This window comes from Simochromis diagramma, unplaced genomic scaffold (assembly GCF_900408965.1).
Source record: "Simochromis diagramma unplaced genomic scaffold, fSimDia1.1 OVJJ01000302.1, whole genome shotgun sequence".
Classification (NCBI taxonomy): domain Eukaryota; kingdom Metazoa; phylum Chordata; class Actinopteri; order Cichliformes; family Cichlidae; genus Simochromis; species Simochromis diagramma.
This window is the reverse complement of record NW_024386792.1, coordinates 12,020,543-12,036,616: the sequence shown is the minus strand read 5'-3', so window position 1 is coordinate 12,036,616 and position 16,074 is coordinate 12,020,543. Positions and strand designations below refer to the sequence as shown.

Here is a 16,074-nt window from a genome sequence, read left to right as displayed (position 1 = left end):
GGTAATGGTTATTAGAGGACAAAACATAATCATGCCTATGGATTCATGTAACACTGAGTATGAATCCATACAACTTCACACTCACCATGTCTAAACATTTGCCTGGTGCTGTTCGTAAAGATGGATGCCCTAGCTCCACTTCCTCGTGCAAAAGTGAAGCAAAAATTTTCAGGTAACAGGAGATGCTTTTGGTGGTGGAAAAGATAGCAGGAAGACGTTGGAAAAGTCTGAGCTTTACAGTTTTGATGATCTTTTCCGCAGGTTGTACTTAGACTGAAGGGTTTAAAGTAAGATATTAAAATATGAATAACTATGTAGATATATTTAAAAATGTACATATTACAGGTATGGAAGGTACACGTTTATCTTTCTGTCATGACGTTGCGTCCCGGGTACAAGTTATGAGGAAATTAAAATCAGAGTGAGAACTACATAAAATGCAAAAAAACAAGGTATTGTCTTCACTAAAACATTCATATACTGTTGCTGAATCAAAGCATGCTGTATATTCTCTTTGTTGTAAATACCTATATATTGTATATACGTATATATACTGTCAAGTTCGCGTTTATATGGGATGAATGTATGAATAGTAACCAGTTGTATAGTAACTGATCTAATCTGAATGTGAGGTAGGTCCACGCTTGCCAAAGGTGCATGACTCCCGGCGGCCTGTAGGTGGCAGAAGAAAACTGCCAATGAAGATTGGTATACGTCATGACGCCAGACGCACGTTTGGAAAAGAAGCGCGAGAGAAAGAAATGTCCGCCCCGGGTTTGTTTACAAAACTTTATCAAGTTTAGCGAGGATGTCGTTGTTGAAGCCTTTTAGTAAACTCCCTGGTCTCAACACAGCGAACATCTTGGTGAGTTGTTCACTTTAAGAAATAAAAATTTAAAAAGAAAAGGCAAATATCGAGCTGTGTGCTGTGACTGTTTTCAGGACGAGCTAACGGCTGACTGGATGTGTTTTTTATTGGGAGATACCTGGTCGTAAATATCCCAGATATATGGTCGTCAGCTTGGACTAGCAAAATCACATTTAAGCTTTAAATAAAGACAAATATGACTGTATCAGGAAGAGGTTTTTACACAGTCTAGCAGCTGTTTGGCGTCGTCGGTGTTGTGTGGATAAATCTTGTCTTTTCTGTAGATCTACCTAACAAACACTATCTCAACGTTTTTATAATACTTTTATTCTATGATAGCTCTATAACACCCACAACCAGAGGCGTTTCCAATTCAGTCCGAAGGAGGGTGGGATCCCAAGCCCAGATAAAAGGGGAGGGTTGTGTCAGGAAGCGTGCAAAATCTCGCCAACCCAAACAAACATGCGGGTCATCAAGAATGATCTTTCCATACCGGGATGACAGCGACTGCCTGTGGTGCTGGTGGAAATCGTGCTACTGTAAGACAAAGGAAAAGGAAAGGCGTGTTTAGAGACAGCAAGAAGGAAGGAAAGGCGTGAGAAGGACTTAAGGAAAAGAAGGATTGTGGATGTGGACAGGGTTGGTGTGACAGGGAGGATGCTAAGGATAGTGTGAGATGAGGGTGATGATCTGCTGTGGTGACCCCTGAAGTGAGCAGCAGAAGAAGAACTAGAGGCAGGATTTTTTTTGTTGTTATTTGTTTCAGGGGGAACCTTCAGAATATTTTCTCTTAAGTAAATACTAGGGGCAGGTGATATATAACCTCAAAATTCTATCGCAATATTTCAAGGAAATTTATTATAACGATATTGTTACAATATTGAAAAAAGTACTGAACAATATTTTATTTACTGCAGGCAAAAGATTTGTTAGCGCAAACAAATATGAAGGATATCTTACATCCACCTGGCAGACTACCTGGTTCAAGGTGTGAATCCATTGCCAGCAGCAACATAGAGTAATAGTGACACACAGCAGAAGTCAAATGTAAGCTCAAAAGTAGCCTAGGTAGTGTTTTCCCCGGAAATTTTAAGCAAACAAAACATTCTAACAACAGTTAAACTAAAATAACCCTTACAACACTGTCACATAAATAAAAATATATTCTCTCTGGAATATTGCATTTTATGCAGTTGCATAAACCTGTACTTTACCACTAATTTCCATCCAACACGTGCTCTTCGTGTCATATGGAGTGCAGTGCTCCAGCGATGCCCTTGTTTAAAAGTGGTCACACTTCACCAGCTGTTAGTATCTCCTCCTTGCGCACCTACATATCCCGGTTGTCCTCAATGGTGTGTTTGTGCCTGAAGAAACAATGTTGTAGCTTCCATCTTCAGCTAGAATAGTTTTTGTGCATATTTGGCAAATCATTGTGCTTTTGTTTTGTAGTATCTTTCACTAGGCCTTCACTAGAGGCATACATCTTGTTGTCCACATTAGGGAGGATAAACCCATGACATCACTATATCAGTGACATTTTTTTATATCATATGAAAATTTGTATTATAACAGACGATTTGATACACCACGTTCCCAATAAATACAGAGGAGAATATTGTTGCAGAAACATTGAGTATGATTTTCAGGCTGTTGCAGCAGCACACGTGCTATTAAAAATGGCACGACACAGGAGATGAAATATTTTTATACTGAAAATTGTTCAAATCTTACTCGTGCATTCGTATAAATGAACAAAAATATAATTGAGGGTACAAGTAGTCATTATACAGAAACTATCCAGCCATTCATTTTCTTTAACCACTTTAACCAACCCATCACTCCACTGTTATGTGTCTTTAAATACATTAAATTATTTTGTGGGGCTTTGCACATACCCCTTGCCACAACTCTAACAAAATGCAAAGAATCCATTCATATTTTCCAAAATAGAGCGTTTGCTTCCATTTTGGGGTTCAGGGCTGCTTCAGGAGGTCGGATGATTATTGTTAACGGGCTTTAAGTATCTGTCCTTGCAGCAGCTAAAAACAGATGTTGGATAAATTGCTAATGTCTGGCCAGTAGGTGGTGCAGAGGGTGGTCCTTTTATTTTCCATAGCCTCTCACTGTAACCACAGTCAAATTAGATCACAGTCTGTATAAATTAATATTTTTCAGAATGTTTTATTGCATTGTAATTTATGATTTTATCATCATAAATCTCTATATGAGCAAAAGCCGCAGGGAAAAAAAGAAAGCGGCAACATCTTTGAACCGTGACTGCGAAATGTTTCTTCTGACAGGTTTAAGAGATTTTTTTTTTTTTTTAACCTGTGTGATGGTGTAAAGTGGGATCATCAGGTTTTGTGCTGACTGGTAGTTTTTGTTTCCTGCAGCTGGTGGAGAGTGAGGAGCAATTTCAGCAGAGTTTAGCAGATGTTCTGGTGGAGGAGACCAGTGTCACTGTGAACGTGTGAGTAAAGCTCGCTTCATCCTGCAAACTGCTGAAGTCTGCTATCTGTCAGGGGAAAGTGGCTGCAGCACACAAATGGAAACCGAGTCTGCCATCCTCACAACGAAACAAGATTTGTTTTCTACCATCAGTCGCATTTATGTTTAAACAGTATGACTGTAAACGTTTATTTAGTAACAAAATATTTTTCATAATCAACAACAAACAAGTAGTTATGTACTTGGGAAAAGGACTTTTGTACTACTCAGACTGCAACGTCATAACAGGTTTCCAGCTGGTAATGTAATGTTGACTTTATGATTAAATAATTGTGCAATTCTGACTGGGGAACTCGTACGTGATGCTGCACTGTTATTCTGCAGCTGCAGCGAATTACTCAGTTATGCAATGACTTTGAGATGTGTGAAGACCACCTGAGGTGGATAAGAGTCCCATTATTGTCATCGCTCTTTGTACTTAACAGGAGACTAGCTAAGAGCCTTCCTTTGCCCATGGAGAATGATGAGAGCCGTCCCAGAATAGACTTGGTTGTGTTCATCATCAACCTAACCTCAGAGCTCAGGTAACTTTCAAATCCATCCGTCGATTTTCAGTTTATCCATTTCATGGTTGCGAGGGTGCTGGAGCCAATCCCAGCTGTCATGGGGTACACCCTCACCGGTCTGTTATAGGGCAAACACAGAGAGACAAAGAGCCATTCACACTCACACTTACCTAAGCCAGGACTGTGGGAAGAAGTCGGTGCAAACTCCACAGTCCGCGGAGGCCTGATCCAGGGGTACCCTCCTTTTGTCTGATTTCAGTGAGTGTCTATTGAAAAGGAACCTGGACTTGTTCCTAGTCACCAAGATGAAAAAATACATACATGTCCAGATGCAATTTGTTGTACTGGTCACCTGAACACACAGATTCTGCTTCATATAACAGCTTTGTTTTTGTTTTGTTCTTACTTAATTGTTATGAGAGTGAGATGTCATTTTTAAACCACACAAATTGCCACAAATCAGCCCAGAGACTTTATTTTTTTAATGTGTTCTAGAACTGCCCTGGTGCCTCCACAGTCACAGTCACCAGTAGGACTTGCCCAAAACGCCTCATCTAGGAGGTGCCCAGGTGGTTTGGGCATCCTAGGCAGATGCCATGATCACCATGGTGTTGATGATGACAATGATTCACTCTGACTATCAACAGCTCGTTCTGGTTCCACTCAGTCCTCTTCAATACAAGATCTCCAGTACTTAAAAATCCTTGAAGCGTCACCTTCACCCAAACTGAGCACGAAACCTCAGATTTTGATGTCATCATGCAGAAACAAGATCCCGATGCCTCTGACATACGTTGTCCAAAATATTTTATATTTTAAGTTAAAAACAAGTTCAAACATGATACGATGTAGCAGTGCTTCATTCTGTTTTGTTTTATTTTGTTGTAGTTTCCAGTCAGCAGAAGCGTCCCTGAAATATTTGGACCCGGGATATTTCCTTGGAAAAGTTTGCTTCATGGTTACGAATGGTAGGGCAACGGTTAAAATCCTTTTATGTGTTTTTCTTTTTGTCTTGTTTTGTTTTATGTTTTGTTTTTTCCCCAGTCCCTTGATTCACAGGAAGAAGGGAAAAAAATGAGCTGAGATTAAATCAAGGAGAAATTGTCTACCACTGTTTACATTTTACTTCACCGTTGAACACCACCCACAACACATATTGTTGTACTTTCAGCCTTTTTTGTGTCTGACCAGCTGACCTTTTATGCTTCTCTTTCTTGTAGCTCGGAACGCTTCCGCCCCCGCTGAGCGCCTGGATGCTGTCAGGAAGCTGGCTGCGTCGCTCCACTGTCCCCTGTTGTTTGCGGAGGATCAGGTTTGTAGCAGTCTGGGTCACAAACACTGAAGATGTTTTAAGTCATATGTGAAATCCAAATCTAGCCCTTCACACATTTTAATCTGAATGTATGTCAGTATATGTTCTCAGTAAAGTTTTGCCTTGCACACTGTTGCATGTTGTGTTTCTTGAACACATTTCTTGTTGAAATGTATGCAGAACAAAATTACAGCTTTGTTATCTTTGCATAAGGATTTATTTGGCTTTATTAAACATCCAGTACTTGTTGTAGTCATCGTTTTCAGGCCTGTGAAACAGCTTCTGGCTGTTTGTCTTTTTTTCTTTTTTCCTTCAGCAGTATGATGGCTAAGCAACTTTTTTGTTGACTGATTCATAAAGCTGAAGTTGCACAGAGGGAAAAGCCTGAAATTGAACTCAGAAGGGAAAGCTGTTTGTGTGCGTGTTGTGTAGCTCAGCATCGCTGTAGTTTAGAGGGTTCTGCGCTGTTGTTGACAATAAAACATCAAATGTCATTTTTGTGTCTTTTTGCGTTTCCTAAAAAGCCATCCTGCGTAATCTTTCCTTCCCTACAGACTCCAGATGGAGTGGCCAGTGCTACAGAGAGGCTGCTGACTATTCTCAAGGTGGCCGCCGGCCTCGTTCCCATTGCCACTGCTCTCTACGTGTCTAACCTGACTCGGTGCACGCTTCCCCTGGACATCGATCAGCCGAGCTTTGATTAGGTCCTCTGATTGATTCCTTTAAAGTGATAACTTCCTCTACTTTATCATGTTTATATTTATTTGTAGAAATTGTTAATGTCGACAATTACACGTCTTCTTTTTCAAATAAATGTTACCAGGTGTATTTAATTCTGATCCATTACATTATGTTTTACATGAACAGTGCTGTGAAAAACACTCCAAGTACACCCTACAATTCAATATCGTAGAACCACCTTGGCAGCAGGAACTAATTGCTTTTGATATGACTTTATCAACGTGTCACATCGTTGTGGACGACTTTCAGCCCACTCGTCTTTACAACGTTGTGACAGTTCACTGAAGTTTGCGGCATTTGTTTACAGCAGCTCTCTTAAAGTCCCGCCACAGCATGTCATTTCGGGTTGAGATCTGGACTTTGACTGGACCATTGCAACAGCTTGATTCTTTTCCAGACATTCTGTTGTAAATTTGCTACTGTCCACGACCCACTTCCAGCCAAGCTTTAGTTGTCAAACAGATGGCATCACATTTGACTCGACTTGATGTTCAAGGAAGTTCATGGTCAACTCAATGACTGCAAGATTCCAGGTTCCAAATCATCACCCCTCCTCCACCGTGCGGATTTGCTGCGTCTGGATTTCTCCCACCATGGTGCTGGTGCTGTGCATTATTGCCTAACATCACTACTTTGGTGTCATCTGTCCAAAGAACGTTGCTTGTGGTTTGTTCAGATGGAACTTTGCAAACCTAAACTGTGCAGCAAACTATGCTTATTCACCTTATTTCTAATTGTACCTTAACATTTAACATGCTAACTGAGGTCTGTTGAGTCTGAGATGTAGATGAGTTTTTGTTTATTTTTTCTGACCTTGGGCTGAATTTGCTGGGTTGTCCAATCCTGGGAAGATTGTTGTTAACAAACAGCTGAATACTCCAAATCTACAAAGTGCCAGAGCTTCTGCTTTTATAGTGGTGGTCACACTTGTTTATGATCTATTAATCAAGTGCACTCGTTTGGCTGCAAATTCCCCGTGATTCAGCACAGTTCTACTTAGTTTTTCACAGAGTACAAGATCCTGGGAAAACTTTTTCTGGTTCATGACCGTATATGAAGCAGTAAGCGTTAAAGTGTTGAACATAATTAAAAAAATTTTCAATGTAAATACACTTCAGTGGGCTTTATATGATTGTTTGGAGTTTCATTACATTAATACCATGTTTTTAATTAGGTTCTCAAAAAAAGTTGTGAACTGGAGGCAAAATTTGAATCTTTCCAGTGCACAAATAAATCCAACTAAAAATAAATAATGAATAAAACAGTCCAACAGTTTTAAATCAAGTAAAATCCACATCTCGTTTCTTCATATTTTGCTACAAATATGGCAAATAGGTGTAAATACAGAAAAAACGTCAAACAGAGTTTAAATCATTCTAACCGGTTTTAAAGTCAGTATTTGGTATGACCATCTTTATTCTCCAAGACAGGCTGAACTCTCTTAGGCAAGCTTTCTTGTCATTTCTTGAATTAACAAAAAGTTGATTGTGTTCATCTGGATATAGCGTTTTCAGCGGGAGAAACATTTCATCACTCATCTAAGTGACTTCTTCTGCACGCTACGTCCATGAACAGAGTCAACGTTTTTTAGATTTCTTACCTGGTTGGTTGAGCATTGATCAAGACATGTCTTCATTCAGGATAATTTTTCTATGTTTCTTGAGGGATGATCAAAGCTCTTCTTTAGATGTTGGCTGCCTTTTGTTCTGCCCTCTATCAGGAGAATCCCACACTGCTTCAGACTCTGGGGAGGCCAATCCATGACTGATGGTGTTGTATTGTTTTGTTTTGCCAATAAGACAGTTTCCAGATGGTTTTGTATGGTGGATCAAAACCTGATGATACTTTTCTGCTTTACTATCATGTGTTCATAATTCCCAAGACCCCAGCACCACCGGCTGAACGGCAGCTCTAAACCATGTCAGAGCCTCCATACCTACTCCACACGCTCACAATGATTTCTACCAAAAATATCACAACTGGATTGTCACTCCTAAAGACCTGTTGTTGCCGATTTTAGTTTCCTCAAATGCTTTTACCCTTCAGCTGTAAAGTGCTGATGAGATATTGTCAGCACGCTGCTGGGCGGGCAGGCAACATGGACACCCAAGATTGTGAATGTGATAACTCAAGAATGAAGCAATGTAGGACTTTCTAATTGATAATAGACTTAAAACGGGTGTAAGATGCCAATTATTGAAGCAAAAAATACTAGAAAGTCTGACTCCATGCAAGAAAAAACGAGGGGTCTCTATTTTGGAAATAAAAGACTTCCGTATATAAATGAAAATGGCAATAATACTAAATTATAAAAGCAGAATGATGATTTCAATTCTGTGTCCCAGCATGAATAGCCATTACCAGAACCAAGCTGGTAATGGCTATTCAACAGGTGGTATTTACCTTGGACCAATGTTCCCTCTAATTTTTCATGTGTCTGAGCGAACACACAAACTCCCTGAGCGATCCCTTGGACCACTGTGAGCAACAGCAGACACTGTGCACTGTGGTCACGCCACCATCGAATCCATCCAAGTTACATGGTTTATTAAAATAATCAAATTACAGCATTTACATTTATGTTAGACTACTTTTAATTAACTGCTTTATCCCACTTACAATGAATTTTTTTTTTTTTAAAAAAAAATCTTGTTCATGACCTGTGTAGTATGTTAACACTATTGGAAGTAAAAAATAACTTAAACTCCAATTTTGAAAACACAACTTTCTTTCTTTTTCTTTTTTTTCTTTTTTTTTATAAAGCTCTGACTTATATTATGAGTCTGTGGTCTGGGAGAGAGTCCTGTAACTCTCTGTCTGCAAAATGCAGTATATAATGACCAATGCTGGGCAATTAATTATATAGTTACTTCTTCAACAAAGTTTTTTGCAGCTGTTTACCTAAAAATGCAGCCAATGTGTTTTTTTAAATAAACATTTCAAACTATTTACAGAACAATCCACTGTCCTGCATCAAATTTGATGCCACACAAATTATTTGTTTCACTCCAAAAAATAATTTCTGTCCACTATGAGATAAAGGAGAACAACAGCCTGATACCTGCAGGCCTGACAACAGGAGATGTATCACTCCTGTAACACCTGTAACATTCAGCAGTCGCCTCATTGTTCTGACACACACAACAAAACTATTGACTACACACTAACTACACAAGATTCACTCCTAACCCCCCTCCCCTCCCCTCCCTCTCCCTTCCTAAACAACTAAATGCCATGTTGCCATATCATTTTTTTAATTGGTCGACATGGTACATTTTTCCACCAATAGGAAAGAGTGGGGTTTTTTTGGTTTTGGTTTTAATCACAGGCGGAGAGTACTTTCGAGCGTTTTTCTTATAAAACGCCGTTTTTTTACCGTTTCAGTGAATATAAACAACGACAGTATTCAGGAAGAAAACCAAACATTGTATATATTTTTATCATAACTCTGGTTTTAGTGACCTATCAACACAATTTAAAAGCTGGTATAAAGTCCACACTTTTTCCTTCAATTGTTCCGTCTGTCCTGCTCACATCTCCGATGCTTGTCCACGTTGTCATTAAGGTGGCTTCACTCCACATCAGCCACGCCGCTTTGCTTGCTAAAACACCGGTGCACATAAAGACGCTGTCGTAGCCTGTCAACGACGTTGATTAGCTGCGTATATACGAATGTGAATCGCATTATTGGCTGAAATATGGGATGGTGGCATCGTTCTAATCCCGTACGGGAGCAGCCAGTCACTTACTGGGTAACACTGCAAAACAGAATTGTTAAAGTATTCATTTTATTTCAATTCTGCGTTTCTGTGCGCAACGCAGATTTTCTGTGCGCAGAGACCGTGCCAGCAGTGCGCAATTGCGCACGCGCGCAGGGAACATTGCCTTGGACGATATATAATCATTAAAATAAAGTTTGTTCAGCTTGCAACTAAATGAAGAAACAACCTGTCGTTTTTATTAGTAGCAACTGTTTGACCTCAGCCCCAGTCAGCAGCTGCTCAGACTTCAAAGGGGGTACGAACCAAGGAGAGAGGAGTGTCCTTCACAGGGTGCGACCAATAGCACTGTGCCTGGTATCACATCGGCATGCATGCACCAGCGCGCACACACACTATTAATAGTTAGGTTATCATCACAGCAATTATCTATCACGCAGGTTAGGCAAACACTGTAATGGTGTCAGGCCAGGAACTGGAAGGACAGCGAGGGGTCAGTAGGGCTGGAGAATGTCAGCAATAACACTGATATCTTTGACTCTCACGGCTCTTTCATGCATTTACGTTCTGTATACAGAAAGAAAAATAACCCCCTTTTTTTTGCTTATTGAGACAAATGTTGGCGCCTAAACTGTGCAGAAGGTCATGAGATGGCGGCAGTGAACTGATGACCTTTTCATTTATGTACTGATGTGTTGTACTTGACGTTTGCTGTGTATTTTAAAGGATTTGTTTTTGGTTTGGCTTACAGTAATTGCACTCTCTATTCTGTTTCTACACAGAAGGTCAAGCCTTGTCCACTGGTTGACTTTTTCTGTATCTAAGCCCTATGTCTCTATCAGAGGTAACTTGGGGTTCAGTATCTTGACCACAAATACTTCAAGATGGAGGTTGGAGTGGGCAAGGAACTCAAAACTGACCTTCTGATTGGTAGATCCCGTGCTACCTCCTGAGGCTGAGGTAGCTTAGGTACCTCCTGAGCTACAGGTCCCTCATATACAGCTAGGTCCATAAGTATTTTTGGACAATAACACTTTTTTGTTAACTTTGCCTCTAAACACTACCACAATGGGTTTGAAATCAAATAATTATGATGTGATTGAAGTGCAGACTTTCAGCTTTAGTTCAGTGGGTTTTAGTACCCCGTTTACAAAAGCTCAAAAGTAATTTGACAACAGACTTCATGGACATGTGAGGAGTGTTCCCTGATTATTCCATGATACATTAAGCAGATAAAAGATGTGTTTAATTTGTATTTGGTAGCTTTTCACTTGAACTATCAATATGAGCTTTAAAGAGATGTTGATGCATGTGATGGAGTCAATCATTAGGCCAAAAAAAACCAAAAACATCAGAGAGAGCAAAAACTGGTAAGTAGTATGGTGAAGGACAGACACAGCTCATAATCTAAAGCATATGACATCATCTGTCAAACATGGTGGAGGTAATGGTGTGGGCATGTATGACTGCCAGTGGAACCAGGTCACTGGTGTTTATTGGTGATGAAATACAAGATAGAAGTAGCAGGATAAAATGTGAAGTGTACAGGGCTGATTCAGCCAAATGCTGAAAAACTGATCAAACTACTTCACACAAATTGATACGGATCCAAAGCAACCTGCAAAAGCAACCCAAGAATTTCTCAAGGCAAAGAAATGGGATATTTTTTAATGGTCAAGTCAGTCACCTGATCTCAACCCAATAGAGCATGCTTTTCACTTACTGAAAAGAAAACAAACTTTTTGGGGGCAGAAAGACCCACAAACAAGCAGGAACTGAAGGCAGCTGCAGTAATGACCTAGCAGAGCATCTCAAGGGAGGAAAAACAGCATTTAGTGATATCCGGTGGTCATTGACCGCAAAAGATTTTCATCCTTCTTTCAGCTACTCCCTTAAGGGGCTATTTTATTTAAAAAGCAAACAAACAAACAAACAAAAACGCTCATATTTAAAATCATGTTCTTCAGTTACTTTTGAGCTTCTGAAGCTGAGGGACTGTGTATAAAAATGGCTTTAATTCCTAAACTGTTAATGCAACCGTTTTGTTAAATCCCTTAAATTAAAGTTGAAGGTCTGCACTTCAATCACATATTGACTGGTTTCAGTTTAAAATCCGTTATGGTGGCGACGAGAGGCAAAACTACAAAAATATTGTCATTGTCCAAGAATTAACTGTTCGTATTTGTTAGCATGTGGAGAGTGGAAGCGGGGTCTAATCTGTGACAGTCAGTGAAGATCTCATTATAATGCAAATGTTCTCTTGTGTTTGATCACTCAGGACACATGTTCATGTATAAGGACACTGTCATTTGTTTCATCGTGGTCCCAGTGGTCCATACTGGTGAACCAAAGTCCAGGAGCCACCTCACCATCATGGTAACCAGTTGTTGTTTATGTTATTGCTTTTCCTACCATGACGAGGCCTCAAGTCTCGGCTCAGGTGTTGACAGCTTCTATCAACTGAACACGTTTTCCTATATAAACAAATAACAGTGGTCCACAAGGTGCAGCTCTCCTTGCACCTTGGTAATAGGTGAAGTCGTGCCAGAAGCCTCCATCCTCCATAAAAGTGAAGCCATAATTAAGGAAAGTGTTTTTGCTGCTCCTTAAATCTGAGAACTGATACTTGACGATTAGTTTGAAAGGAAACAGAAGCCAACTGAGTCAGCAGCAGGGGAAGCATTCATGCAGTCACAGAGTAGAGAATTATGCTGAGCTTGTGGATAACATGCTGAAAGCATATCAGCTAATGAGTGCAGAATGTCACAGACGATGGGATTTTTACATTCTCATCTTGACTTTTTATACCCAGCAAATCTGCTCGACTCAGGGACGAGATTTGATGGGCGACCTCTGTTGGTTCTTAAGTATAGAGACGGGTGTTCAGTACAAACACGCTGTAGCACGCTGACCTGTTTTTCCGACAGAAATATGCTTTAATGCGTCTCTGATATCATCCTCTGGTTTATCTTCAGGATGAGCACATTAAAACAATTTCGGCGGGAAATAATTAAAATTCCAGGCATTGTTTTGATATTGTTCATATCTGAAATCAATGTAAAGTAAAAAAAAAAAATGATAACAAGCTGGTCTGAAGTTCACAGCAGCAAACAAATATATTTTTTTAGACGAGTATAACAGACGGCTAATGACTAATTATTTTTTTTATGTATTCATCATTTGCAAACAGCACACTTGAGGATACATGGACTACTTCTCAATCCCTTGTAGGCTTGTACAGCCTGTGGCCGGCTGGTCCCTGTGGTTAGCGTTGTCACAGCAGACAGGGTGAGACATCAGAAATGAGGTTTGATGATTCAGTGCAGCCCACCCATCTTCAGCCTGAGCAGCTGCCTGATCTGTCACATCGTAAACATGTGTGTGAAAGTGCAGGGACTTACATAATTCGACTAACGTCCAGTTAATATCATGTTGCTTCACGGGTTCAATTAAAGCTGCAGAACATTTTGGTATTGCACAGTGTATAAAATTAGCAGAAGCGCAGTATGCTTCATGTGTTTTATGGCTATTTGAATCACCTGCGTGACCTATTTTAATGGAAAACTTTTTGTTAAAGCAGGAAAAAGGGGGATCTACTGATCCATGCAACATTAAAATAATCAACATACCTGTCTGTTTATTTTGGTTACAGTTTTGAAAAAAGGATATTTCTAAATTCAATCTTGGAGTTTTTCACATGACAGGATTATATTATCTGACGTAAGTGTGCAAAAACCTGGGAGTGTATCTATTTTCTCTACTGCTTATCCATTTTGGGGATGCAGAGGGCTGAAACCAAACCTGTGTGTCAGGGTGAGAGCCAGGGTGCACCCAGTCCACTGCGTAACACAGAGACACACCTAACATGAATGTCTTTGAACTGTGGATTTTTGTTACCTTCACCAAAGACGTCATGTTTTTGGTAGTGTGTGCGTGTCATTCTGCCTGTAAACACGATAGCATGAACATTTTTGAATGAATTCTGATGAAACTTTGTAGGGCTGTAACAATCCGATCAAATTTCACCCACTGAGGTCTTCAAGGTCACCGTAACGATTTATTGATCGAAAATTGACCAAAAATTTGACTTAGAAGCTATGAAACTTACAAGTGTGGTGTGTATTGTCCACAGATTTAAAATATCATCTCCCATTGGACCTCTGACCTCTCCTTCAAGGTCAACAGATTGATCTGAAGGTCAGAGTGATAATAATATAGAGCCATTTAAAATAACAACAGGTTTTCAGATTGACAAGAACCTGTTGGCATGGCATAATTTGATTGTGACTTTGTTACGTACCTTATAATAACCGGTCATAACTGTTAAAACAATTTGAATACATTTATAATGTTCCAGACTAAGCTTTTTTTTTTTTTTTGTAATCTTCTTTGGAAAGCAAAATAAACTGATGATCAAAAAAATTAACCCGATGAAGTGAAACGACTGCTGGACATGTCCTATATCCACACATATGAAAAAGAATAAAAAGTAATTATACTCAAAATGATGTCAAGTATAAAAAACGAGTTTCAGCAGAGCAAATAACAAAAGCCTGCACTTTGCACTTGTTATTGCTGCACTACTTAAAGTTCATTTAAAAACAACAATAAAAATGTTTACATAATGAATGCAATCCCATTTCCATAAAAGTAAATATAAATACTCTACAAAGAGTGAGCTGCATGACTGGCAGAGGCTTGAACTCTCCGAGTCTTTCGTGTTTAAATGTTAAGTGTAATTTCTACTTCTTTTGTTTTCTGAACAGCCACCCATCAAAAAGAAAAGTCTTAAAAGGAGCAGTGACAATGACAATAATAGAAGAACTGTCTGCAGGGAGCACCCCGTTCCCATCTTTGGTACCAGTTGAGAACCAGGCCGGTGAAATTACGTGAAAAAACACTTGTCCTGTGTGCCACTAAATGGATAAGTAACCTGAGACTATTGTCCCGTGGATATGCATTTGAAAAGCGTTTGACCTCAGCTCAGTCAACAGCTGCTTAGAGGGGGCGGAGTCAGGAAAGCAGAGGTGTCCCCCACAGATATGCGGCCAGAGGCACTGTGCCTGATGTCACGTCTGCATGCGTGCACTAACACACTCCCTAATAATAGGTTATCATCATCCGTCATGGAAGTTAACCAAACACTGTTTTGGCATCAAGTCGGGAACGGGAAGGACAACAAGGAGTCAGTGGGACTGAGATATGTCAGTGATAAGGCTGTTATCTTTGACCCTCTCGGCTGTTTTTCACATTTTACATTCTCAGAAACAGTTGATGGCTCAACCATAAGATGTGATTTCCACTTCTTATTCAGGCAAAATGTGGAAAGTGTGCAAATAGTGAGTCTTTAATTACTTGAGGCATCCAAGGACGACTCTTCAGTACCACCGACTCATATTAGGTTGTAATTTGTGCAACACTGACAAATACACAAAATAGATCATCAGTTTCTGAAATAAAACCATCCCACAATCAAAGTCTCTTAAATCACCTCAGATGCTCTGTTTGCACTCCAGGAGGTCGTCCTGACCATGTATTCGTGCCTAAATGCACTAAGCTGCTGCCTTGTGAGCGACTGATTAGGTATTTGCAATAATGAGTAGTTGAATATACCTAATAAAGTGACTAGTGGGTATATATTATGAGTTTCTATGGCAACAACACTTTAATCAGATTATCAGGCTGTCCTCAAAACCTCTGCAGTGCCTCGAAAACCAGTTGCTATGTTTTTCAGAGCTTGAATTTACCGGTTGTAAAATATTCACTGCATCATTTGATTTTGCCTTTTTCCTGTGAAAAACCTCAATGCTTTCATATGTTATAGATTTTTTCCTACTGGAAACAATGGACACAACCAAGAAACAGGTGATGAGGGGGCTCCAAATTTGTAAAGAGTGAGAAGAGCTCAGGGTTACTCCCCCCCCTCCCTTGAGCAGCAAGGATAACATTGAACACAGGGACAGGAAGAGTATTATCTCTTGAAAACAGCTTCACAGGAAGTTGAAGTAATGGAGGTCCCAAAGCTGCTCATGTGACGGACTCTGCATCTTGTAACGTCCACAGATCAGGTGATAGGTCCTAATAGCTCCCTGTGAGAGGGACTGCTAAAGTCTTTGTCTCATCCTGTTCACAGGATGAGATGTGACCAAGAGTGGAAAGTGAGTCTGAAAGATAATACCCTGCGTGAGAGGCCAACAATACTGAGCAATTTGAGGGTTTTTTGGGTGTCTTTGAGACCACGGGCACGCATGCCAACACCAAGGGTTTCACTCTTTACTTGCTTATCAAGACAGTCTGACAAGTGTCCTCAGTTGACTTTCAGATCAGTCAGCAGCCACTATCAAGTTTAACTATAACGTGTCAGGACAATGCATATTCAAATGTGTATAATGAGAAAAACCAAACAGAACTTCAATG

The 16,074-nt window shown here is 39.9% G+C and overlaps 1 protein-coding gene across 1 annotated transcript; it reads left to right on the top strand.

Moving 5' to 3' along the window:
* Window positions 1–650: 650 nt before the first annotated feature.
* pane1 (proliferation associated nuclear element) lies at window positions 651–7,065 on the top strand. Its single transcript, XM_040024533.1, has 6 exons — window positions 651–865; window positions 3,265–3,341; window positions 3,805–3,903; window positions 4,774–4,853; window positions 5,106–5,197; window positions 5,752–7,065. Exons 1-6 carry the CDS (start codon window positions 809–811, stop codon window positions 5,899–5,901), a joined length of 555 nt encoding a protein of 184 aa, XP_039880467.1. The 5' UTR covers window positions 651–808; the 3' UTR covers window positions 5,902–7,065.
* The last annotated feature ends 9,009 nt before the right edge of the window (window positions 7,066–16,074 follow it).

Excerpts from the sequence above, each read along its gene's own strand:
- pane1 (XM_040024533.1), top strand. The coding sequence starts at position 809 with ATGTCGTTGTTGAAGCCTTTTAGTAAACTCCCTGGTCTCAACACAGCG. Across the intron at positions 3,904-4,773 it reads AACCTAACCTCAGAGCTCAG|TTTCCAGTCAGCAGAAGCGT; the intron begins GTAACTTTCAAA and ends ATTTTGTTGTAG. Across the intron at positions 5,198-5,751 it reads TGTTGTTTGCGGAGGATCAG|ACTCCAGATGGAGTGGCCAG; the intron begins GTTTGTAGCAGT and ends CCTTCCCTACAG.